General features: G+C 40.4%; 1 protein-coding gene across 4 annotated transcripts in view; it reads right to left on the bottom strand.

Moving 5' to 3' along the window:
• NTNG1 (netrin G1) overlaps window positions 1-24,367 on the bottom strand; it is a 212,354-nt gene that overhangs the window by 113,203 nt on the left and 74,784 nt on the right. For all 4 annotated transcript variants that reach the window (XM_045027608.1, XM_045027609.1, XM_045027610.1 and 1 more), the window contains exon 3: window positions 9,606-10,246. In XM_045027608.1, coding sequence (XP_044883543.1) covers window positions 9,606-10,246 — 641 coding nt within the window. The remainder of the gene's footprint in view (window positions 1-9,605; window positions 10,247-24,367) is intronic.

Below are 24,367 nucleotides of genomic sequence, written 5' to 3'. Positions count from 1 at the left end.
AACTATATACCATATGTTTTGGATTATCTGCAGCAGGCCCCATGACGGCAATTATTGATTATCAGCCTCATGTTTGAATGTTCTTGGTTTTAGGGTTGTGTTGCAGTGGTAAGGATTGTCACAAAAACATCTGCAAATAAGTCAATGAGATACATCTGTAATGCAATTCCTATGTGATTTTCTGTGTGCCAATATTTCTAGATTCAAATAATGCCATTGGGAGTTTTACTTTTCTACAATATACCATTCTTGTTTGCTAAAAATCTAAATGAAGTACCAGGGGAAGAAATCGGGCTGAAGTGTAGCCCTTCTTTCCCCATTCGCCTAGCATGTCTCTACTTGCAAAAAACAGAATCTAACCTACATTCACAGCACTGACAGAGGTCTTTTTACCTCTGCAGCTCTTGTTTTCTATAAACATTATTTATAGTTAATGAAAGCAGGATCAACTTTGTGTTGAAAACTGAGCCTGTTCATTCAGCCTAGTTAAACAAGATGAGGAAAGCCTTACTGAGACACTTCTGTTGCACTCAGGCCTCTGAACCAGGCTAACTGTGTTGAATTAAGAGTCTGACTCAAAGTTCCCCTTTGACTGCATTATTGTTGGGTGATGCCGCGATCAGGCTCATAAATCCCTGGACTGGACACAGAAGGAGTGACGGCTAGGAAGAGCTACCACGAGCCACAAATGTGATGACTCTGCTGAGTGAGGCAAACAGAATTTGGCCCTTTTTGATTAATTTTACTGCCTTCTGAAGTGCATGACTCTAATTCGCTCCTATATGATTATATCCTCAGCTAGTGTAAGTCAGCACAGCTCCACTTAAATCAATGGAATGACACCAATTTACAGCATCTTAGGATCTGGGCTATCATCTGGGGATCATAAAGTATAGGAAGGTTAGAAGCTTTGTTTTTGTTTATTTGAAACAGAAACAGCATTAGCTTGCTCCATTTGGATTATTTTTATAACATTTTGACTAAAAATTTCCTGCGTAATTCTGATAGTTTTATGGCTGTGCATCAACTTCAGTGCAGTTAACTCTGATTTACATGGAGATTAACTGAGATCATACTCTCTTATTTCAATACTTCATTTTACCACAGCACAGTAACAGATGAAGAAAAGTGGCATCAGGAAATGAAGAAAAGTTAACTTTTCCAGAATATTAACAACTGGAGTAACTTTTTCTTTTAACCATTTGAACAACATAGATTACAATTGAAGATGAACTCAGATAAATTAGACTTTTTTCATTATATTGATTTTTTTTGAAGTCCCTTAAATATTTCCATAAATCACAGTGGCAGAATGATACCTCATTTGTTACAAGTAACAAAGAGATTAACAAAGAGAGATAATAATCATCTGCGTCAAGAAAAACAAGTGAACATTCTGGGCTCAACCACTGATGCACTTCCTGCACTGATCGGTATCTGGAAAAATTGACTCCTGAGCATGTGTAATTCTCTCCCTAATGAAGTGCATAAAAATAACTGCATGCACACTATCAGCGGTGACTGGGATCACAGATTAGCAGCTGGGAAGAGAACCAGGGTGCTAATTATCAGACAGCCCCTCCCTCAAGGGGTGATGGTATAATGACAACACACATACTCAAATACTGTGTGTGATTTTCATTGTGGGTCTCTTTGACTGAGATTCTCAGATAATCTGTCCCTGTGCTCCATGTATGAACAAAGGGTAGGAATAGAGGGACAAGGTTGACTTTGGCTCATCTAACTTACACTCTGTTTCTCATGGCCTCCTATGGGCCATGGGCAGCAGGGAATAGCTGAAGCACTGTACCCCAACAATGCACACCCTTTACAAGCCAACTATGACAGAGCCTGGGAGCAGAGCAGTTAAAGAGCTACTCTGGCAGCTTTACACCAGTGCAGGGTATGTTTCCAGGGACCATTCCTGTCTCATTTAAGATCCCTCTGTGCCACTAGCATGGTCTAAAGGGGCCTTAGTGGAACAGAGAATCAGTCCCTTTATTTCTGGATCAGTGTGTTAAGTTTAGAATTGGTTACCATGGCATTTAAAGTGCTGAAAAAAGATAATGGTGTGAGAATGAAAAACACTATGCTTTGCTTCAGTACAGAAGATATCACTGCTGTTGCTACCTATAAAATAGTTGAAAGATTTTAAACTTTGAACACAGTAATAAACTATACCACTGTAGCTATAACCTCAACTTTGAAGAACACTAACCTTTCAGACACATGGGCCAATAGATTTGTAAGGTTATTTAACTGTTTGTGTTTGCCTAAACTCTTTGAAATAAAAAGCTTGAAGAAAAGAAAGTTCCTGCCTGAAATGATTTGTGTTGGAATCCCTGAAGTTATTCACAAAGGCTCTTTGAATGTTTTGGACCATGAATTTGACTACCCAAAGTAACAGAGTAGGGATACTTCTATTTAATTTCATTAGGATTTTCCCCTATGTCTCTTTAACGTTGAATGACAAAGTGAATTATACAACAAAAGTGACTGGTTCCACTCCTCACAAAAACATTGATCCTATAGGATGCTGAGCGCCCTGAAAAGGGAGCTGAGGGAGGTCAGTAGTTTTTATGGAAACTCTTGACTACTCACAAAATTGGGCCAAAGAAGATGATCAAATAACAAAGGTGGTTAGTGTAGATTGACTTTTAAATACACCTGCACTTAAACCATACACTAGAAATTAAGGACCCAATTGTACCCTCAGTTTCATAGGTTCCCTTTGCAGTCACTGGAAGATTGGGCCCTGTCTGATTAACCTTTGAGTTAACTGATAATACTTAAATACCACCATGGAAGTTGAGAACAAAAACTATTTGAGAACATGAGTGGTAGGATACAATAAATTGATGTACCTTTGGAAAGACTGTTTATCTGGGTGAATGAATACTGAAATCATTGAATTACTTCAATTCATGATGTTTTGCTTAAAAAAACCTCAGTGTTTACAGAAAATGAAGGCTCCTTTTAATATATTTTACAGTAGATATACAAAAATCATTTTCTATTGGCACTTGGGAGTTAAGGATAAACTGAAAAGCTCTTAAGTACATAAGCTGTTTTTCCTGTCCTCTAATGAAGTTCATAATTTAATTGCAGGAATTATTTGATATATTCACTCCAATCACTTGTGAAAACCTCAAAGGAAAACAAGTTGCTCATATAAATATTCTCTTTGTAAATCAAGAAATCCTCAAGTACAGTAAATACATACAGTACTCCAAAAAAGAATGGCATTCAATTCTCCTCTTAAAATCTTGCTGTTAGCATATCTTTATTCTGAGGGTTTGAGGCTTGAATTGAAGCTTAATGAGAAAATTTCCTGTTTAACTAAAGTACTTCTAAAATTTTAAAGTTCTGTGGAGCCCAAAGTCTGTTTTTGGGTAAAATACAGAGTAATGCCATTAAAGTAAACAGTGTTTTCCAGATTTACAACGTAACTGAGAGGAGGATTTAACCCACTTGGGGACAGATTCTGAAGCATAGCGCACTTATGCATAAGCCAGAAAATACAAGCATTATAACCTGAGCCATTTCTTGTGAACATCCACTGCAATTTGCACATCAGGTCCCAGACCATGGATAGTAGAATCTGCTCTTTTCAAGCTGCTGTTTAAGCCCTGTCACCCACTTCCAAAACAGTGAGGTCTCATAAACAATGGACACTTTAGAGCCATAGCAGATTTTGGGGCATACTGACTGAAGAAACAAAAGAGAACAGGAACTATGCTTTCCCCAAGAGTAATTTATTCAGACTCTTGGGTGGATTACATTTAGCACAGACAATGTGAGGGACAGAAATTGTTAAAGTGAGGATAATTTTCACTTACGTAATGTAAGACAGAGGTTGCTATTACTGCTGAAACTAGAGCTGAGACAGGGTCAGATAACCTGGAGCTCAAATACAGAAGCCTCAAGCAGAGGAAGAGTCTAAAAATAAATTTCAAAGGGCGTAACAATACATATTGTACAGAGTCTGGATATTTTAGCTTTTAGAGGAAAGTATTGGCTCTTAGATTGAAAAACTAACCACCAATGAGCAAAAGTGTCCTTCACCTTAACCTGCCAATCATTTTTCAAACCATGGGGGCAATAATTTCTCACTATTATTAACCTGAACTTTAGTCAATATACAGCATATAACATACATACCATTAAAAGTATAACAGTAAAACTGAAGTTATTTATTCTTTACTCTAAGAATTAACATGCAGGACCGGCTCTACAGTTTTCGCTGCCCCAAGCAGCCTGCCGAATTGCCGCCGCGGACGGCGGGGGCAGTCTGTGTGCCCTTAGGGCGGCAGGCGCGTTTCCGCAGCGGCGGCAATTCGGCGGCAGCTTCTACGTTTAGCTGAAAGCCGCCGCGGACAGCTAAATATAGAAGTTGCTGCCGAATTGCCGCCATCGCGGAAACGCACATGCCTCCCTAAGGGCACAGGGACTGCCTCCAACGTCAATTTGGCGCACTGCTGGGGCAAAACAACAGGGACTGCTGCCCCTTGAAGACTGCCGCCCCAAGCACCAGCTTCGAATGCTGGTGCCTGGAGCCGGCCCTGTTAATATGGTTACCCTTCTGGATCCTGATCCAAAGCCCCTTTCAGTCAATAGGCGCCTTTTCCTGGGCTTTAAAGACTTGGTATTAGACTCTTAATGAACATTTCCTACAGAAAGCACAAGTGACTGTCACTCACAAGTGACTGTCAGGACATAACTTTTCAATTAATCAAAGATATTCAGAGCCATAAAATCCTCCTCTTCAAGCAGTGTAATAAGAAAAAATTTAGAGTTTAGTCTCATGGACCAGCCTTTGATTCTTTCTGCTCAAAAAGAGATGAACAGAGCAAATGTCTACCCTCTCTTACTTTCCCATCCTGACAGGCTTTATTTATTCATTAGTCGACCTTTCTAGCCAGTAGGACCATCTTGCTTCAGCAGTTAATTAACACAAGTGCCATAATTTAATACAGTTAATGCTACTTGATGCCCTTTAATGTACCTTCCATTAGTGATATTATTGTAGTATTACCCTGTAAATTAAAATGAGATCAAGACTAAGAGAGGCTTTCTTTAATTAAGGTACTGGCACATTACACTTGTCCATTATTCACCAGAGAAAATCACCCTGATTTAGTGAAGCAGACCATCCATAAGTCAGAATTAGTTCATGAGGATTATTAGGTTTCTTGAATAATGTGCATGCAATGGGTTTGCTGAAATTGCTAACAGCCATGTTTCCTCTTTTTTCATTATCTTAACAAACACACAATGAAAGCTGAATAAACAACTGGTAATAGAAAAACTGAAGGGTTTATCAAGAGGTTTTCATCTCTAATACAATAAACATCAAGCTCATTTCACAACAAAATGCAACGGAATGAGAAAACAAATTATATATTAAATGGGCAAATTTCCTAGCTTGAATATATTGTGAGGTATTAAAAAGCTGCATATTTAACACGGCAGCTTTAAGACAAATACTTTTCACAGGCGTTGAGCCCTAAAATTCAACAGGAAACAACTTACATAGAAACTTAGCTTCCTTTAAAAATATGCTGTTAAGATGATTGGTTATTTTAACCATCCTCAACCTACAGATGAATGTTACAGCATAAGCTACAGCATTAAAAAGAGTCTATTAGCATCACTCATCCACGGCATGTCAAGTTACTCAGTAACCTCTCTTTGCATGTTATCCTTATGGAATAGCCCAGACTAGCTCTTCAATATCCAGAAAAATTTCTAAACCCAGAATATCAAACATCATGGCTAAACTTTAAGGCCCAATTAACTTATTGGCTTCAGGTACTACTAGTTGAAAATCCACCTGGATTGGATATATAGTGGAGTAACACTCGGGGTTCTGAGTTGCCCAGTGAGGCCAGCGGTCAGGTAAGAGACAAAGCAACTGGGAGTACTGCTGATTCACAGAATCTTCAGGCCAGCCTCTGTCAGTGGTCTTCTGCAGAGCACTGGTGTTTAAAGCTGTCTTTCCCTGATGGAGGATGGCAGTGGTACTACAGTAGGGTTGCCAACCCTCCAAGATAGTCCTGGAGCAGTGGTGGGCAACCTGCGGCCCGTCAAGGTAATCTGCTGCCGGGCCGCGAGACTGTTTGTTTACATTGACCGTCTGCAGGCCGTGGTTTGCCGTTCCTGGCCAATGGGAGCTGTGGGAAACGGCAGCCAGCCCACAGCTCCCATTGGCTGGGAACAGCTAACTGTGGCCACTGGGAGCTGCGGGCGGCCATACCTGCAGCCGGCCAATGTAAACAAACTGTCTTGTGGCCCGCCAGCGGATTACCCGCATGCGGGCCACAGGTTGCCCACTGCCGTCCTGGAGTCTTTAATTAAAGATTATGTCGTGATGAAACCTTCAGGAATACATCCATGCAAAGTTGGCAAACCTATACTACAGCCTGCTCTTCCTTGGAGTGGCCAGAGGTTCACAGGGTGCTGAGAGCACCCTGACATGTGCCTGGGGATGGATCAAGCCCTAATTTTTTAATGTATTGATTTATTTGTCAGCATACTTTGGGGGGAAAACTGCCCAGCAAGAGGTGTTTTTTTTCATCAGCAACAAAGTGATAAAGGTCCTCACACAAATTTAATCTACTAGGATAAGATTATATAGCTGATAACCCCTGGTAGCTGGTGTCTGATTACTGTAGTTTAGCCAACAAGCATCACCATCAGATAAATTCTCTGTACAGTCACGCTTAATTTTTATAGCCAATTTGCTATGGGATGACTGTTTCCTTTAGCTGTGTTTTGGAAGGCTTCTGTTTGTGATTTTCTTACAACACTTTCTCCTTCAGATTATTTATGCAATGAGACACTGATAGTCTAATTAGAGACAGACTGCTTGTCGAAGTTCAGGGGTTTTCCAATGTGGACCTGCACCTTCTCAAAGTATGGTGTTTTTTTAACCCCGGGTTTTATTCTGGTCCATCTCTACATCTAGTCTACTTGAGAGTGAGGAAATGACAGAAGAAAGGATAAAGGAGAACTGAACTATATGCTGTAATTCTGATTACTATAGTAGATATCCAAACCACTATTACAAGCTTCCCATGTTCCACTAAGCTTATTACAAGATTCATGAGCAATATTACATACATGTATTACATTAAAATTCTTAATGCAAAAGCGATGATCCAATGATACAATATTTTTGTATTTTTAATTAGTCATCTTGTATCTATGTATTTCACACGGGGCACAAATAATTGTAACTGTAGCAAATCAACTGTGCAATGAAACTGATTTAGATTTGCAGAGTTCTTGCTCATTAAAAATATATTTTCATTGAGAAAATGCACTGATAAATCCAGAGCCATGTAAATAGCACAGATTTTCTGCCTTATATATTTTAGCTGAATATTAAAAATATAAGCAAAAATTGATACTAACTTGTATTCATTTAATTCTGCCAGGAATTTTTGGCAACATATAAAATTGATTTCCTTGAATGTATGAAAATGCTTAGAGACATGCAATGTCTTCCATATAAAAGAGACTAAAAATACCCACTTAAGTAATCCACTAAACAGCAGTAACAAACACACAGTCAATAGCGTGCTATATAATCTCCTTGTCTACTGCATTAATGTCAATTATCTTTTGCTTACTACAGAATGTACATGATATTCTTTATCCTTCCAGTAAGTTAAGTGGATTTTTGTTTGTATGCAATCAAAGATTATTGATATTGCATCAGTCCTCAATAAACTCTGAAAATAAAGTTGTTTAAACAAGACATTTTGGACTCTTTAGTTTAAAGAGTATATGGATAAGAGGCACAAAGTGCATGAAAGAGGTAAGTAAAATAATAAAATATATGGAAGAGGTCCGGTTTATCTCATCTGATAATACAAGTACAAGGGGACACCTAACATATTTAAAGATAACACACACAAAATTGCTAAAAAGAAATACTTTTTTTACACAATGGGAAATAAATCTGTGAAACTCGCTACCACAAAATATAATAAGGTCAAGAGCTTAGTGGGATTCAAAAAAGGGTTTAGACAGTCATGGGGGAAAAAAAGCATCTCTAACAACTACAGTACTGTAGCAATGATTAACGTTTTCAGAGGATATCAGTCCTCATGCTTCAGATAATAAACTAACATCTAACTTCCTGGTATTAGGAAGACACTTTCTGCATAGGCACTTTTTGTACAAATGTCTATTATGAGACATTTATACCTGGTACTAGCCATTGCTGGACACAGGATGGCCATCTGTCTAAAGCAGCAGTTCTCAAACTTCATTGCACTATGACCCCCTTCTGACAACAAAAATTACTATATGACCCACCCTGGGGGGTGAGGGTGTGTGTGTGGAAGAGGACCAAGGCCCAAGCCCTACCACCCCAGGTGGGTGGGGGAGGGGCCAAAGCTGAAGCCCTAGAGCTTCTGTTCTGAGCGGAGGGCATATAACCTTAGCCTCGGGCAATGGGGCTTGGGCTTGGGCCCTGGACCCCAGCAAGTCTAACACCAGCCTTGGCAACCCCATTAAAACGGGGTCGTGGCCCACTTTGGGGTCCCGACCCACAGTTAGAGAACCCCTGGTCTAAAGCAATGTGGCAATGCCTATGTCCCTATCCAAATTAGCCTTGTGTTATTCAAACCATTGGTTTATTTTTTACACTTAATCTTCACTACATTCTAGAACAGTCTAAAGCATCTGTAAGGGACACTAACCTGCATGGTGTTCATTCTCTCAAACAGAACTATACCCTGCAGAAAAGGTGAAATTCACCCCACTGCAGAGGTCTCATCCAAGGCCCTTCAGACCAATTACATCTGAATTAAAGCCCAGTGATTTCAATGGCTTTAGGCCATAAAGGCATAAAAGTATCCTGGCCTGGAGAGCCCTGTGGAGTGTCCCTTAAACTGGGATTAAATATCAGGAGATAGCCATGTTACTCTGTATCCACAAAAACAAAAGATCTGTTAGTCTTTAAGGTGCCACCGGACTCCTTGTTGTTAAACTGGGATGAATTTCACCCTCAGGGTAGGTTTACACTTACCTTCCGGGTCGACGCGGTGAGTTCGACTTCTCGGAGTTCGAACTATCGCGTCTGATCTAGACGCGATAGTTCGAACTCCGGAAGCGCTGCGGTCGACTCCGGTACTCCACCACTGCAAACGGCGGTGGCGGAGTCGATGGGGGAGCCGCGGAGTTCGACCCCGCCGCGTCTGGACGGGTGAGTAGGTCGAACTAGGGTACTTCAAATTCAGCTACGCTATTCACGTAGCTGAATTTGTGTACCCTAGTTCGACCCCCCTTCTTAGTGTAAACCAGGCCTCAGACATAAAAGGTTGGACATCCCTGACCTAGTGTAAGAAGCTGTTAAAAGTATTCCACTATTAAGATGTACAGAGATTTGTCAAGTTTAGTGACAGTAGAACTCTGATGACAGAATTGCTGAATCAAAAGTGTCTAATGCTTTCAGAAACTGGTTTTTACTGAGCTACATTTCTGGGAAAACATTTCAGTAGGAATTGCTGACATTTTGAGGGAGGATAGAAAATTGTTGACATCCTTTAAGGACAGACATATTTACCCATTCTTAAAGACTCATATTCTCTTACCTTCCATATACCCTTATGTCTGAGATTGCATAAAAGTAGCGTGCCAAGTGTTGCTCATCTACATATATTTCCCCAGTTGCTGGTCTGAGCAATCTTAGCCTCAGGTCTGTGATGGTAAAGAAATCTCTCAGCTTCTTGGTTGTGTCAAGCTGGCCATACAGGGAAGCCATATTATGAAGCCGAGGTCCAGCAAAAAATGCAAATCGATCTTTGATCTCGAAGTGGATGATTTTACTATTTGTCATGTACCCAGTGGAGTATTCTTCTGTGCAAATGATTTCTAGGACTGTGTGCTGTGATAAATCCTTCACTGATTTGGGATCCATATGGAAAGCATCTAAGCAGTCTGTGGCATAATACTGGTATGGTTGCCATGTTCGCCCATAGTCAAGTGATTTCTCCAGGATCATTTGGTCTGGACGGCCAGATTCAAAGGTGATAACTATGTTATCTGTTAGTTCAATGGTTTTGTTCCAAGAAAGGGTAATGTTAACCTGGAGAGGGTTGGGATAATCTTTCCAAGTTGTAGACTGCCAAAATGTGGAGGGATGTCTTCCTTCAAGATCAAACATCAGCTCAGGTGGATGTGCCAGTTCATTGGTAGTTGCATCACATTCATTATTGCACATGTAGGGATTCCCCTATGAAAGAAGAACAAAATAGTTTTACAAGCAGCATTATATGAATGACTACAGTACATAAAGGCATTCTTTGTTTGACAAATTAGAATTGCCTTTCTATTGTTTATGAGCAAAGCTAAGAAAGAAAATAAATGTTTGTAGGGAATATCTTTGTTTATCTTAACTAGATTTCTCCTGTTTGCTTTATTTATTAAATTACTCCCCCTCCCACTCACCCCACACAGATTCTTTGCCTTTGTAATTTATGTGGCTTTCTCAGTGGGTTTTAGAGAAAGAAAACAGTTTATTTATCTTGAATTTGTTGGGCCAGTAATCTAGTCACAAAAGCACAAGAACAATGAGCAAATGTCTAAAGGCTCAATAACTCTGATTCTTCTTAGAAAGATGTAGCAGCGAAGCAAGGAGAATTTCTTTTTAACACAAGCACATTCCTCAAGAGCACAGTTCATAAAAAAGTCACTTTTAGGAGAAGTGCTTTAGAATCAGCAATACATTCTCTATGTGTGCAATATGAAACAATACCCACTACAGCTTTCATGCTTCCTTTTCCCCTGGCCTCAAATTTATCATGCTTAACTGTGTTCCTGTTTAGTAATGTCTTCCCTTAAAATGTTTACACTGTTCACTACACATCATTAGAAACACAGTGCACTACAAGCTCTGGAGTTTGATCCAGACACCTACCACCCTATTAGCTAGCAAAGTACTTCAGGAAAGACTTTTTACCAGACATGGGCTCCAATTTATCAGGACAAGATAATCCACCACTTGATTAGGTGGGAGATGTCAGCAGGTCCAGCTGGAAGGCTGCTGAGGTGGCTGGAGATTTGAACTGTGTGTCAAGTTTAAAAAAACACCACCACCACATAAACTTACCAATAATGTGTAGCTTTTACTAGTACTTGTCTTCTATAGCAAGGTGAAAGTGAATTATTCTTCTCTGGGCCTTTTGATGCATTAACTTGCACACTACAATCTTCCTCCTCCTCACAAAAGCTACTTCATCTGGAGGCTGGGGATAACTTGATAAACCATTGCAAGCTATTGGCTACTTTAAGCTGTCCTGGATCATGTCTACCTAATCTAGAGGCTTTCATCAATACATTAATATCTGGCTACTTAATCATTCATTATTTGTTTCAGAAAACAATTACTGCTCTGTATTTTTTAGAGTTAAATTGCAGCGGCTGGGCGTCTATACTGTTCCATCTATGCATAAAAGTTCCTCTTCCTCACATTAACAGAAGTTCGACTCACATATTGATGGGAGAATAGACCCTTATGTAACTAATTTTCTTTTTTTTTCTTATCATTGCAATTATGTTTCTTTCCATCTCAAGACCACAGGGATCTGAAGCTTTGCAATCACACCCACTGAATGAGCTGGGTCTCAAATAATGAGTTTCACCTTGGTCACTGCCACAGTCCCTGACATACTCAAGTCAAATGCAAGAAAAAGGTCTTAAGCACTTACTCTGACCTCCCTAGAGGCAACTTTCTCCTTCCTACTCAGAGAAATACTCTCTCTCATTCTTTCCCATTAATGTAGCTGAATCCCAAAACCAACAACAATTCATTGAGACTCAAATATAATGCAAGAGAAGAAAATGGGTTATTTGAAAAACAGAACACTGCTTATTAAATTGACAGACTCTAAACGTGCAGCTGTAACTGAGAAGATCCTTGTTACAGTTTTCCTGCTTTCAAGCTCAGGATCACTATTTCCATCATAGAATCATAGGGTTAGAAGGGACGAAATAAAGCAGAGGGGAAAATAACAATATATTCTACGCAGGATGGATAAGCCACTAAGTTTTTTATTATTTAAACGTAGTTTAAAAACATACTCAGAGACACAAATGCAAAGATCTGCAACCTTGCTCGGGCTTTTTTCAGGAAGCCTATAAATACTGTGGAATCTGTCAGGATTTATATATTTTAAATATATGTAAATGTGCACTTTACAGAAAGAGGTCAGCATTATCACTGGAAATTTACTCGAACAATATAGTCACTTCAGTCTGTCCACATGAAGCTATCAGTATAGCCATGAACATGCATGCTACAATCTCCTTTCTGGCAAAAGCTACTTCATCTAGAGTTCAGGACTATCAAAACAGAGAAAATCAAAGCTACTGGATAGCAAGTTACAGACATTTATATTAAGCAGAACAGAAAGATGGCTTTGGTCTTCTACAGCACAGCCGGAAAGCACACATGTGGGTCTGTTGTCATTTTTATGTTATAAACTATCCACTGGTCCCAGGATACCAGCAGAGACTATGTTTCATGAACCAGAATGGATAAAGGAAGGCTATTTACCTTACAGTAACTGGAGCAGACAGTAACTGTACAATGAAATTAACTAGATGATTGGGTGGGAAAAGATTGAACTTTGCTTGTTGTTTTCAGATCAATCTTTGGGCAGGTGAAGAGGCTTCACAAAACTGTATGATTGCTAATGATGTATGTAGCAGATGTAGTCAGTGAATGCAATGCCCTTCCAGCGACAGGGCTTGCCTTAGGGACAATCAAAACAGGTAACTTCAAGGTAGTCAGACAAACTTTACTGGAACAAACTCTACCATCTCTACATTTTAGAGATCAGCATGGTCTAATGTGGTTGGGCCACCAAAAGATTTAAGGCTGATCTTGTTTGTTGGCAAATACTGTAATGTGCTGCTGAGACCAGGTTTATGCTACAGACTTTTGCCAGCAGAGCTATATCTGTCAGGGATGTGAAGAGGTGTGGTTCTCTAACCAACACAGCTGTGTTGGCAGAAGCCAGTAGTATAGATGCAGTAATACCAGCAAAACTGTACTTTACTATACTAGTACAAAGTGCAGCTTCTGGTATTGCTGCATGCGTATTAGGAACACTTTGCCAGTACAGTATATTGGTATTTCCATATCAGTAAAGTGCTCCTAGTGTAGACGTAGTCTGATTGCTGCCAAGCCACCCTAATCCTGTTTGTGAGATCTCTGATTGTTGTATTATTGCTCTCTCCAGGCTTCCATGCACAATGCAAATGAAATAGTCCATAATTAATGGAACTCTATGTGTCGCCAGTGCTGCTATTCTTCACGAGAGAGAGCTGCATTTTAATTCCTATCTGTTTATATTGTGCTTTGGGATAGAAGATGTTGTATAAATTCAAGTTATTACTGACCTTATAAAAATCCACTAGATATTAAATATTGGATCCTTTGGGTTTATACCAAACAGATATTGATTCTATGAAGAGTCCAAATGAGATCTCAATTCATTGGGGATGAAATTCATCCTGAGCTGAGGGTCAGTACAAATCCTATGGACTACTTCATATTCATTAAAACCTATTTTCAGGAAAGCCTGGTCCAATGGACCAGATTTCACCACCTCTGAGTTTTTTCACTGAAAACAAAGAGTAATCATTACCACTGTCAGAACTGCCAACTCCAAGTGTTCAAAAATCATGGCCTGAAGAAAACATAAGATTGACTTAAAATCTCCATCCATCCATCCATCCGTTGGCTTCTTTTTATTTGAATTTTGGTTTTTGAATTTTTAGGGTGCACTTGGCTCACATTTTCAAGTTTTTCTCAACAACTATCAGGACTAGGAGCTTACTTTTTTTTAAATGAAGGCCAAGAGCCTCATATTTTCACAAGACTCCAGGAGTTGGGACTTGGAGGAAACACTAAATACCATAGGACTTGGAATAAAATCATAAAGCTAGCAACAATAAAATATCTAGGTCAGCAATTCTCAAACTTCATTGCACTGCGACCCCCTTCTGACAACAAAAATTACTACATAATTGCAGCTATTTAAGAAGATAAGAACGGCCATACTGGGTCAGACCAAAGATCCATCTAGTCCAGTATCCTGTCTTCCGACAGTGACCAATGCCAGGTGCCCCAGAGGGAATGAACAGAACAGGTAATCATCAAGTGATCCATCCCCTGTCCCCCATTCCCAGCTTCTGGCAAACAGAGGCTAGGGACACCATCACTGCCCATCCTGGCTAATAGCCATTGACTATACTGGGCTAGATGGACCTTTGGTCTGACCCAGTATGGCTGTTCTTATGTATTTAAATAGCTGCAATCATGAAATTTATGATTTTTTAAATCCTATGACCGTGAAATTGATCAAAATGGACAGTGAATTTGGTAGGCCATAGTTATATTGATGCCCATTTTAGGCCCCTTTACACAGCCAGAGCAGCGGTTTAAATGGGCACTAGTGTAAATGAGAATCAGACTGGATAGCTATAGTTTCATGAAATATGACTATCCTATTTCCCTCACTTCTGTTCAGACAATGGGGAACTTGCCTCTGTTTGTGATTTGTATTCCTGTCCCTATGTTTTTAAGATAATGTTAAAATTCAGGGTGTCTGATTATATTACAATAAAATAGATCTTTTTCTAATTTACTCTCAGTGCTGTTATAATCTTGGCCTTCACAACATCCTCTGGCAAGGAGTTCCACAGGTAACTGTGCATTGTGTGAAGAATACTTCCTTTTGTTTGTTTTAAACCTGCTGCCTATTAATTTAATTTGGTGACCCTTAGTTCTTGTGTTATGAGGAGTAAATAACACTTCCTTATTTACTTTATCCAAACCAGTCATGATTTTATAGACCTCTATCATATCCCCCCTTAGTTGTTTCTTTTCCAAGCTGAAAAGTCCCAGTCTTATCAATCTCTCCTCAGTTCCATACCCCTAATAATTTTTGTTGCCCTTTTCTAACCCTTTTCCAATTCCAACATATCTTTTTTGAGACGGGGCAACCACATCTGCACACTGTATTCAAGATGTGGGTGTACCGTGGATTTATATAGAGGCAATATGATATTTTCTGTCATAATAGCTATCCCTTTCTTAAGGATTCACAAGATTCTGTTCGCTTTTTTGACTGCTGCTACACATTGAGTGGATGTTTTTAGAGAACTATCCACAATGACTCCAAGATCTTTTTTCTTGAGTGGTAACAGCTAATTTAGACCCCATCATTTTATATGTGTAGTTGGAATTATGTTTTCCAATGTGCATTACTTTGCATTTATCAACATTGAATTTCATCTGCCATTTTGTTGCCCAGTCACCCAGTTTTGTGAGATCCTTTTGTAGCTCTTCACAGTCTGCCTGGGACTTAACTATCTTGAGTAGTTTTGTACCACCTGCAAATTTTACCACCTTACTCTCTTTTTCCAGATCATTTATAAATATGTTGTATAGGTCTGGTCCCAGTACAGTTCCCTGTGGGACACCAGTATTTACCTCTCTCCATTCTGAAAACTGACCGTTTATTCCTACCTTTTGTTTCCTATCTTTCAGCCAGTTACCAAACCATGAGAGGACCTTCCCTCTTATCCCATGACAGCTTACTTTGCATAAGAGCCTTTGGTGAGGGACCTTGTCAAAGGTTTTCTGAAAATCTAAGTACACTATATCCACTGGATTCCCCTTGTTCACATACTTGTTGACCCCCTGAAAGAATTCTAGTAGATTAGTGAGGCATTATTTCCCTTTACAAAAACCATGTTGACTCCTCCCCAACAAATTATGTTCATCTATGTGTATGACAATTTTGTTCTTTACTATAGTTTCAACCAGTTTGCCTGGTATTGTAATCAGACTTACCGGCTGTAATTGCTAGGATAACCCCTGGAGGCCTTTTTTAAAAATTGGCATCACATTAGCTATCCTCCAGTCATTTGCTACAGAAGCTCATTTAAATGATAGGTTACGGATTGCAAAACTCTTGGGTGAACACCATCTGGTCCTGGTGACTTATTATTGTTTAGTTTATCAGTTTGTTCCAAAACCTCCTCTAATGACACCTCAATCTGGGACAGTTACTCAGATTTGTCACCTAAAAAGAATGGCTCAGGTTTTGGAATCTCCCTCACATGCTCAGTCATGAAGACTAATGCAAATAATTCATTTAGTTTCTCCGCAATGGCTTTATCGTCCTTGAGTGCTCCTTTATCATCTCAACTGTCCAGTGGCCCCACTGGTTGTTTCGCAAGATTCCTGCTTATGATGTAATTAAATTTTTTTTTGCTATTACTTTTTGAGTCTTTGGCTAGCTGTTCTTCAAATTCTTTTTGGCCTTCTTAATTACATTTTTTCACTTCATTTGTCAGAGTTTATGCTCCTTTCTATTTTCCTCATTAGTATTTAACTTCCACTTTTTAAAGGATGCCTTTTTGTCTCTCACTGCTTCTTTTACTTTGTTGATTGGCCACGGTGGCACTTTTTTGGTTCTCTTACTATGTTTTTTAATTTGGGGTATACATTTAAGTTGAGCATCTATTAGGGTTTCTTTAAAAAGTTTACATGAAGCTTGCAGGGATTTCACTTTTGGCACAGTACCTTTTAATTTCTGTTTAACTAACTTCCTCATTTTTGTGTAGTTCCCCTTTCTGAAATTAAATGCTACAGTGTTGGGCCGCTCTGGTGTTTTCCTCACCACCGGGATGTTAAATTTAATTATATTATGGTGACTATTACCAAGCGGTCCAGTTCATCTCTTGGACCAGATTGTGTGCTCCATTTAGGACTAAATCAAGAATTGCCTCTCCCTCCTGTGGGTTCCAGGACCAGCTGCTCCAAGAAGCAATCATTTGATGTGTCAAGAAACTTCATCTCTGGATCCAGGCCTGAGATGACATGTACCCAGTTAATATGGGGATAGTTGAAAGCCCCCATTATTATTGGGTTTTTATTTTTATAGCCTCACTAATCTCCCTGAGCAGTCACTATCACCATCCTGGTGGTCAGTAATATATCCCTACTGCTATATTCCTATTATGAGAGCATGGAATTCCTATCCATAGAGATTCTATGGAACAGTTTGGTTATGCTTTCTTTCACATATAGTGCCACTCCTCCATCAGCACAACCTGTTCTGTCCTTCCGATATATTTTGTACCCTGGTATTACTGTGTCCCATTGATTATCCTCATTCCACCAAGTTTCTGTGATGCCTATTATATCAATATCCTCATTTAATACAAGGCACTCTAGTTCACCCATTTTATTATTTAGACTTGTAGCATTTGTATATAAGCACTTTAAAAACTTGTCATATCCCCCCTGTCAATGGCTGTCTGCCATTACATGATGTAATTGAATGGGACTCTCTTTCATTTGACTGTTTTTCATCAGATTCTACCCATATTTTATCATCTTCCATCCTCTCCTCCTTACTAGAACACAGAGAATCTCCTTTAATAGATCCTCTCCTAAGGGATATCTCTGTCTGAACCACGTACTCTGCACCTGTCAGCTTTTCCCTGGCCCGTAGTTTAAAAACTGCTCTATGACCTTTTTAATTTTAAGTGCCAGCAATCTGGTTCCATTTTGGTTTAGGTGGAGCCCATCCTTCCTGTATAGGCTCCTCCTTTCCCAAAAGTTTCCCCCGTTCCTAATAAATCTAAACTCCTCCTCCCTACACCGTTATCTCATCCATGCATTGAGACCCTGCAGTTCTTCCTGTCTAACTAGCCCTGTACATGGAACTGGAAGCATTTCAGAGAATGCTACCATGGAGATCACGGACTTCAATCTCTTATCTAGCCGTCTAAATTTGGCCTCCAGGACCTCTCTTCTACCCTTCCCTATGTCACTGGTACGTACATGTACCACGACCACCAGCTCCTGCCCAGCACTACGCATAAACCTATCTAGATGTCTCAAGAGATCTGCAACCTTCGCACCAGGCAGGCAAGTCACCATGTGGTTCTCCTGGTCATCACAAATCTAGCTATCTAAGTTTCTAATGATCAAATCCCCCATAACTATTACCTGTCTCTTCCTAATATCTGGAGTTCCCTCCCCTGGACAGGGAGAATACATCATCATCATCTGGAAGGAGGGTCCCAAGTATGGGATTGTTTCCCTCTGCTCCACTTCAATGTTCTCCTTCCCCGAGATTGTCATCCTCCTCAACAGCACAGAGGCTGTCAGACTGGGGGTGGGACCATTCTACTCCCTCACTCTAAGCCCCCTTTATGCTGCTAGAATGGAATAAAGGGGTCCTAGTGTAAATGAGAATCAGGTCCTTAGAAGAAGTTAGTATGAAGACAATCACCATTAAAAAGATGAATTACAAAGTTTAATATCTTCATCTTGGTGATAATCCTCCTTAACACCGCTAACAATAAAATGGATACATCAAAGAGGAACTTTCTCTTATTTGTCAAAGCTAAGAAAATTCTTTGTTACCAACATCTAACACACTATGGCATTGAGTAATTATTTTGTGACCAAAAAGCAGCATTAAGTACATTGTAATGTACGTGCTCCATGCAACAGCTCTTCAGCTGGACAAGGTGGAAAATACTTACAACTTTTTAAAGCAATATTTAAACTATTCGAATTTTCTAAATAATTAAACAGATAATGCCTCTAAATACTTCCTGATAATAAGAATAGAAGGATGATGAAGGTTTTCCCTACATTATCACCTTCTAAAGGAAGTGTATTATTTTACAGTACCTCTCTGAGGTTGTTATTAATTAGCACCTGAAAGCCAGTCACGCAATGCTGTTATTATTTTGCCTCCTGACACTTTGGGAAGTCAGGATATTACCAAAACATTCTGACACATTAGAAAAGTTTTAAAAGAGCACTGGACTTGTTCTATACTGCAGCAGCACTCTATGAGGCTTCTCTCTTACAAAATATGATCATGTTCACACATGATTGAGAAGAGCTGGATTAGCTGACACAATGCTGTCCAGGTCTGACTGGTCCCAGCAGGGTTTCATCATGATTAGCTGAATACAATTTGTTCTGGTCTACACTGACTGGTTAGTTTTGGTCTGTATTGTGTCAGAGAACTTGAATCTTCACAATGGTGTTTGAACACAATAACATTTTGTGAAGTAGACAAGGCTGAAAAAAAACCCTCAGGTTGCTCTGCTTGGCTGCACAGACTGTAGTTCACAGACAGAAGCATTGAGAGCTGAACTACAGCTGACATTTTATTCTTCTCATTAGAAAATTTCCACGGCTTGCCATTGGTAACACTAGAGAATGTGGCAACAAATGGGAAAATGACCTTGAAATAAGTATTCATGCTAAAGGCAAAGATCTACAGCAATTCAGTAGTTGAGCTATAATGGAGGTACCAGTGAAAAGGGGTTTTGCAGTTGCTTCTCAAGGGTTAAAATCTGATTGCTCCTTCTCAGATGAGGGGCCTCCCTCCTCTCATCACAAAGATTCTTCTGTGGCATATACACAGGCTTAGGACTTGATTGAAGCTGTTGCTTGTTTCAATCTGCTCCCTGTACACACTAACACCTTGTGGACTTTTTTACTCAGGAACAAAGACGGGGGGCTTAACCTTTCTGCAGCGTGAATATTGGAAGCTGTATCACAGATTACATGCTATAATAGACACCTGGCTAAATCCCTACAGAGGATTATGGCTTGGATTTTCAAACTGGTGAAGGCCGCAGAGGTCAAGCAGGCCAAGATTTTAGGAAAGAGCAAAATAAATTCTCAAGAAGCCAGTCACAGAAGCTGGTTTTTATACTGCTGTCTCCAAGTAGTTAGCTCGGATATACTAGACAAGGAATAAATATAGACTGAATCAAGCAAGACTTAAAGTCAGATCCTGTAGTAAAATATTGCATTAAAATAAATAATAGGACAGTCATTATTTATTACTTTCCCGAAAGGTCATCACAAGAGAAAGACATTAAGTACCACGCTGTACCTAGTGGATGATTAATTACTTAATTAATAGCAACAATTGCACTTATGCAGCACTTTACATCTTCAAAGTGACTATAAACATAGATAATATTTTCAGTTTTATAGAGCTATATTATGATACCTTCACTCAGGCTGCATGGTACATTTTCAAAGCACCTTGCAAACATTAGCTAGATGATAGTACACTAGTGAATGTGTGTCATGAGCTTTCACGAGGAAAAGCGCTATTTAAGTGCTAAGAATTATTATTGATATTATGAGAACAGGGATGGTTATAGATAAGAACACTTCAGCATCAATAACCTTTTAAACACTGCACTGGTTGTCAGCATTTTAAGTTAAAGTGATTTAAGTATTAGAATCTCAATGGAGGATTGATGCTGTTCCACAGAGCTCCCAAGTGAGAAGTATTTGGAGGGTCAGACAAACACTTTGAACTTTGAGCCACAAGCTGAGTCACATGAATTCTTCAAAACCAGGGGAAAAGAAAGTTTCTACATCAATAGCTTCTACAGAGATTTTAAAAGATTAAACTAGAGAAGACTGGTTTGCTAAATATTAATAGTAATACTTATCACCTCCATGCACTTTTTATCTTCAAACTGTATTACAAACTAAGGCTCTAATCTTACAGTGGAATCCATGTGGGTAGGTCCGGGAGGAGGGCAGATATTAAACATATTTAGGTGCCTAAAGATCTGGCCCTTGGGCCCTACATCCTGCAATATTTAACTAATTAATCCTCATAACACCCCTGACCTCTGTGAGGTAAATGTTATTGTGTGATACAAGCAAATACATCTTATGCCAAATTTACATAGGAAGGAGAAAGAGATTAAAATCAATGGAAACTAAGGACCACGCATCATCTTGCAGGTTGAAGTCTGCATCTTTCCAGATTAGATCTTAATGATTTGCCCAATGCCATTCAGTTGGAAGCATTCCTGGCTCCACTGGCCACTAGACCATGCCTCTTTTGAATATTATGGGCCACAGATATAGCAACAACCTTTTAATGTTTGTGTTTCCATTTAAGAAGATTAAATATATTTCCCTCTCATTGTGTCTATTCTGCGATGCTAAATAGTAACTAAGGGTACGTCTACACTACGGGATTATTCCGAATTTACATAAACCGGTTTAGTAAAACAGATTGTATAAAATCGAATGCACGCGGCCACACTAAGCACATTAAATCGGTGGTGTGCGTCCACGGTCCGAGGCTAGCGTTGATTTCTGGAGCGTTGCACTTTGGGTAGCTATTCTGTAGCTATCCCATAGTTCCCGCAGTCTCCCCCGCCCCTTGGAATTCTTGGTTGAGATCCCAGTGCCTGATGGGGCAAAAATCATTGTCGCGGGTGGTTCTCGGTAAATGTCGTCAATCATTCCTTCCTCCGGGAAAGCAACGGCAGACAATCATTTCGCGCCCTTTTTCCCTGGATTGCCTTGGCAGACATCATAGCATGGGAGCCATGGAGCCTGTTTTGCCTCTTGTCACTGTCACCATATGTGTAATAGATGCCGCTGACAGAGGCAATTCAGCAGCGCTACACAGCAGCATTCATTTGCTTTTGCATGATAGCAGAGATGGTTATCAGCCATTCTGTACCATCTACCATACCCTTGTAAATTGGCTATGAGATGACGGTTACCAGTCCTTTTGTGCTGTATCCTCTGCTGCTGTCATAGGTGCCCCTGGCTGAGATCGGCTGGGGGCGCAAAAGACAAGCAGAGACGGTTACCAGTCATATTGCACCATCTGCTGCTATCATGGGTGCCCCTGGATGAGGTCGGCCAGGGGCGCAAAAGACAAAAATGGGAATGACTTCCCGAGTCAATCCCTCCTTTATGGTATCTAAAAACAGAATCAGTCCTGCCTAGAATATGGGGCTAGTGTATTAGAGAAGCAGTGTATCAGAGAACCAGAGAGCACAGCCGCTCCGTGTCAGATCCCGCAGAAATGATGAACTGTATGCCATTCACAGGGGGGTGCCCCTGCAACAACCCCACCTGTTGCTTCCTTCCTCCCCCAGCCTTCCTGGGCTACCGTGGCAATGTCCCCCCATTTGTGTGATGAAGTAATAAAGAATGCAGGAAGAAACAGTGACTTGTTAGTGAGATAAAATGAGGGGAAGGCAGCCTCCAGCTGCTATGATAGTCCAGACAGGACATTAAGCAGTGTGGGGGAGAGGAGCCCAGCATCCCGCTGCTATGATAGTCCAGGCAGAACAGAATCTTTTCTTTACACATGAAGGGCGGGGGCTGATGGAGCTCAGCCCCCTATTGCTACGATGAAGATGGTTACCAGCCGTTCTGTACCATCTACTGGGAATGACAAGGAGTTTTTTACCCAGGCGCCCCCGACCAACCTCACCTGAGGCCAGCCAGGAGCACTCACGGGCTGATGATGAGAATGGGTACCAGTCCTATTGTGCAGCACCATCTGCCACAAGGCTGATGATGAGGACGGTTACCAGTCATATTGCACCATCTACCACTAGTGAGGGGAAAAGAGGATACTGCAATTGAGTGCCGCAGCATCGCGTGTACCAGCAGCATTCAGTAGACATAGGGTGAAATTTAGAAGAGTCAAGAGACAATTTTTTTCCCTTTTACTTCTGGGGGTGGGTGGGGGGTGTAAATTGACGAGCTATGCCCTGAACCACCGCGGACAATGTGTTTGACCCTACAGGCATTTGGAGCTCAGCCAAGAATGCAAATGCTTTTCGGAGACTGCAGGAACTGTGGGATAGCTTGAGTGCTCAGTCCCCCCTCCCTCCCTCCATGAGCGTCCATTTGATTCTTTGGCTTTCCGTTATGCTTGTCACGCAGCAGTGCACTGAGTCCCTGCTATGGCGTCTGTCTGGAGATTTTTTAAAAATGCTTTGGAATTTCATCTTCTGTAATGGAGCTCTGATAGAACAGATTTGCCTGCCCATACAGCGATCACATCCATATGGTCCATGCTGGAGCTCTTTTTGGATTTTGATTTCGGACTGCATCGCCACCCGTGCTGATCGGAGCTCCACGCTGGGCAAACAGGAAATGATATTCAAAAGTTCGCGGGGCTTTTACTGTCTATCTGGCCACTGCATCCGAGTTCAGATTGCTGTCCAGAGCGGTCAGTGGTGCACTGTGGGATACTGCCTGGAGGCCAATACCATCGATTTGTGACCACACTAACCCTAAACCGATATGGTAATACCGATATTAGCGCTACTCCTCTCGTTAGGGAGGAGTACAGAAACCGGTTTAAAGAGCCCTTTATATCGATATAAAGGGCCTCTTAGTGTGGACGGGTGTGGCGTTAAATCGGTTTAACGCTCCTAAAACCGGTTTAAACGCGTAGTGTAGACCAGGCCTAAGGGTTCTAGTTTGTCAGGAGAAAAGACAGAGCAAATGTTAATTGAGTGAGTATCTTGCTCAGTCTGAGTCTGCTTAGACTTCTGAAAATTTCTAGTTCACATCAGGCATACTCAGAAAGTTAATACAGATTAGTAGTGTTACTCCCACATTAATATACATCATCACACTAGCATAGCCACTTTATGCCTGTCTGTACATTCTCTGGTTTTAGCTACTTTAATTGCACTTCTATCTTTAAAAAACCCATGGATAATAGATTTTGACACACTTTTCAAGTCACTTGATTAGACAAAGAGACTATTTCACTCCCAGAACTCTAGCTGCTTTCTCAGACACAGCCTACTCATTCCGAGTGGATTGTACTGCGTGTAGCAGTGCTAACTTTTACTTGGCAACCTTGCTCATGCTATTCCAGCCATGATTTGTCACTTGGTGATTTTGGAATTATCGGTGCCTTTTAACAAATCTACTGGGACTGATACAGATTCTGTTATGCTCTTTTCTGTTCCTTGAAGAATGAATTATTTGCCTTTTCCTTTTGTATCAGCAAGTATCTGAGATAATTATTATTAACGTTTATATTGGGGCAATGCCTAGAGGGCAATAAGACTGGGATCCTGTTGGTAGGTGCTGCCAAACATATGTCTCAACCGTGTCAAGAAAATCTTCTATGATTTCTCTGGTACCTCTGTCTAGTGCAGGGGTAGGCAACCTATGGCACGCGTGCTGAAGGCAGCACGCAAACTGATTTTCAGTGGCACTCACACTGCTCAGGTCCTGACCACCGGTCTGGAGGGGCTCCACATTTAAATTTAATTTTAAATGAAGCTTCTTAAACATTTTAAAAACCTTATTTATTTTACATACAATAGTTTAGTTATACATTATAGAGTTAGATAAAGAGACCTTCTAAAAACGTTAAAATGTATTACTGGCATGAGAAACCTTAAATTAGAGTGAATAAATGAAGACTTGGCAACACCACTTCTGAAAGGTTGCCAACTCCTGCTCTAGTGTTTAAGTTTGAGTAACCAAAGT

This window comes from Mauremys mutica, chromosome 8, assembly GCF_020497125.1.
Source record: "Mauremys mutica isolate MM-2020 ecotype Southern chromosome 8, ASM2049712v1, whole genome shotgun sequence".
Classification (NCBI taxonomy): Eukaryota; Metazoa; Chordata; order Testudines; family Geoemydidae; genus Mauremys; species Mauremys mutica.
The sequence above is the reverse complement of the archived record's forward strand: the minus strand, read 5'-3'. Positions and strand labels throughout refer to the sequence as shown.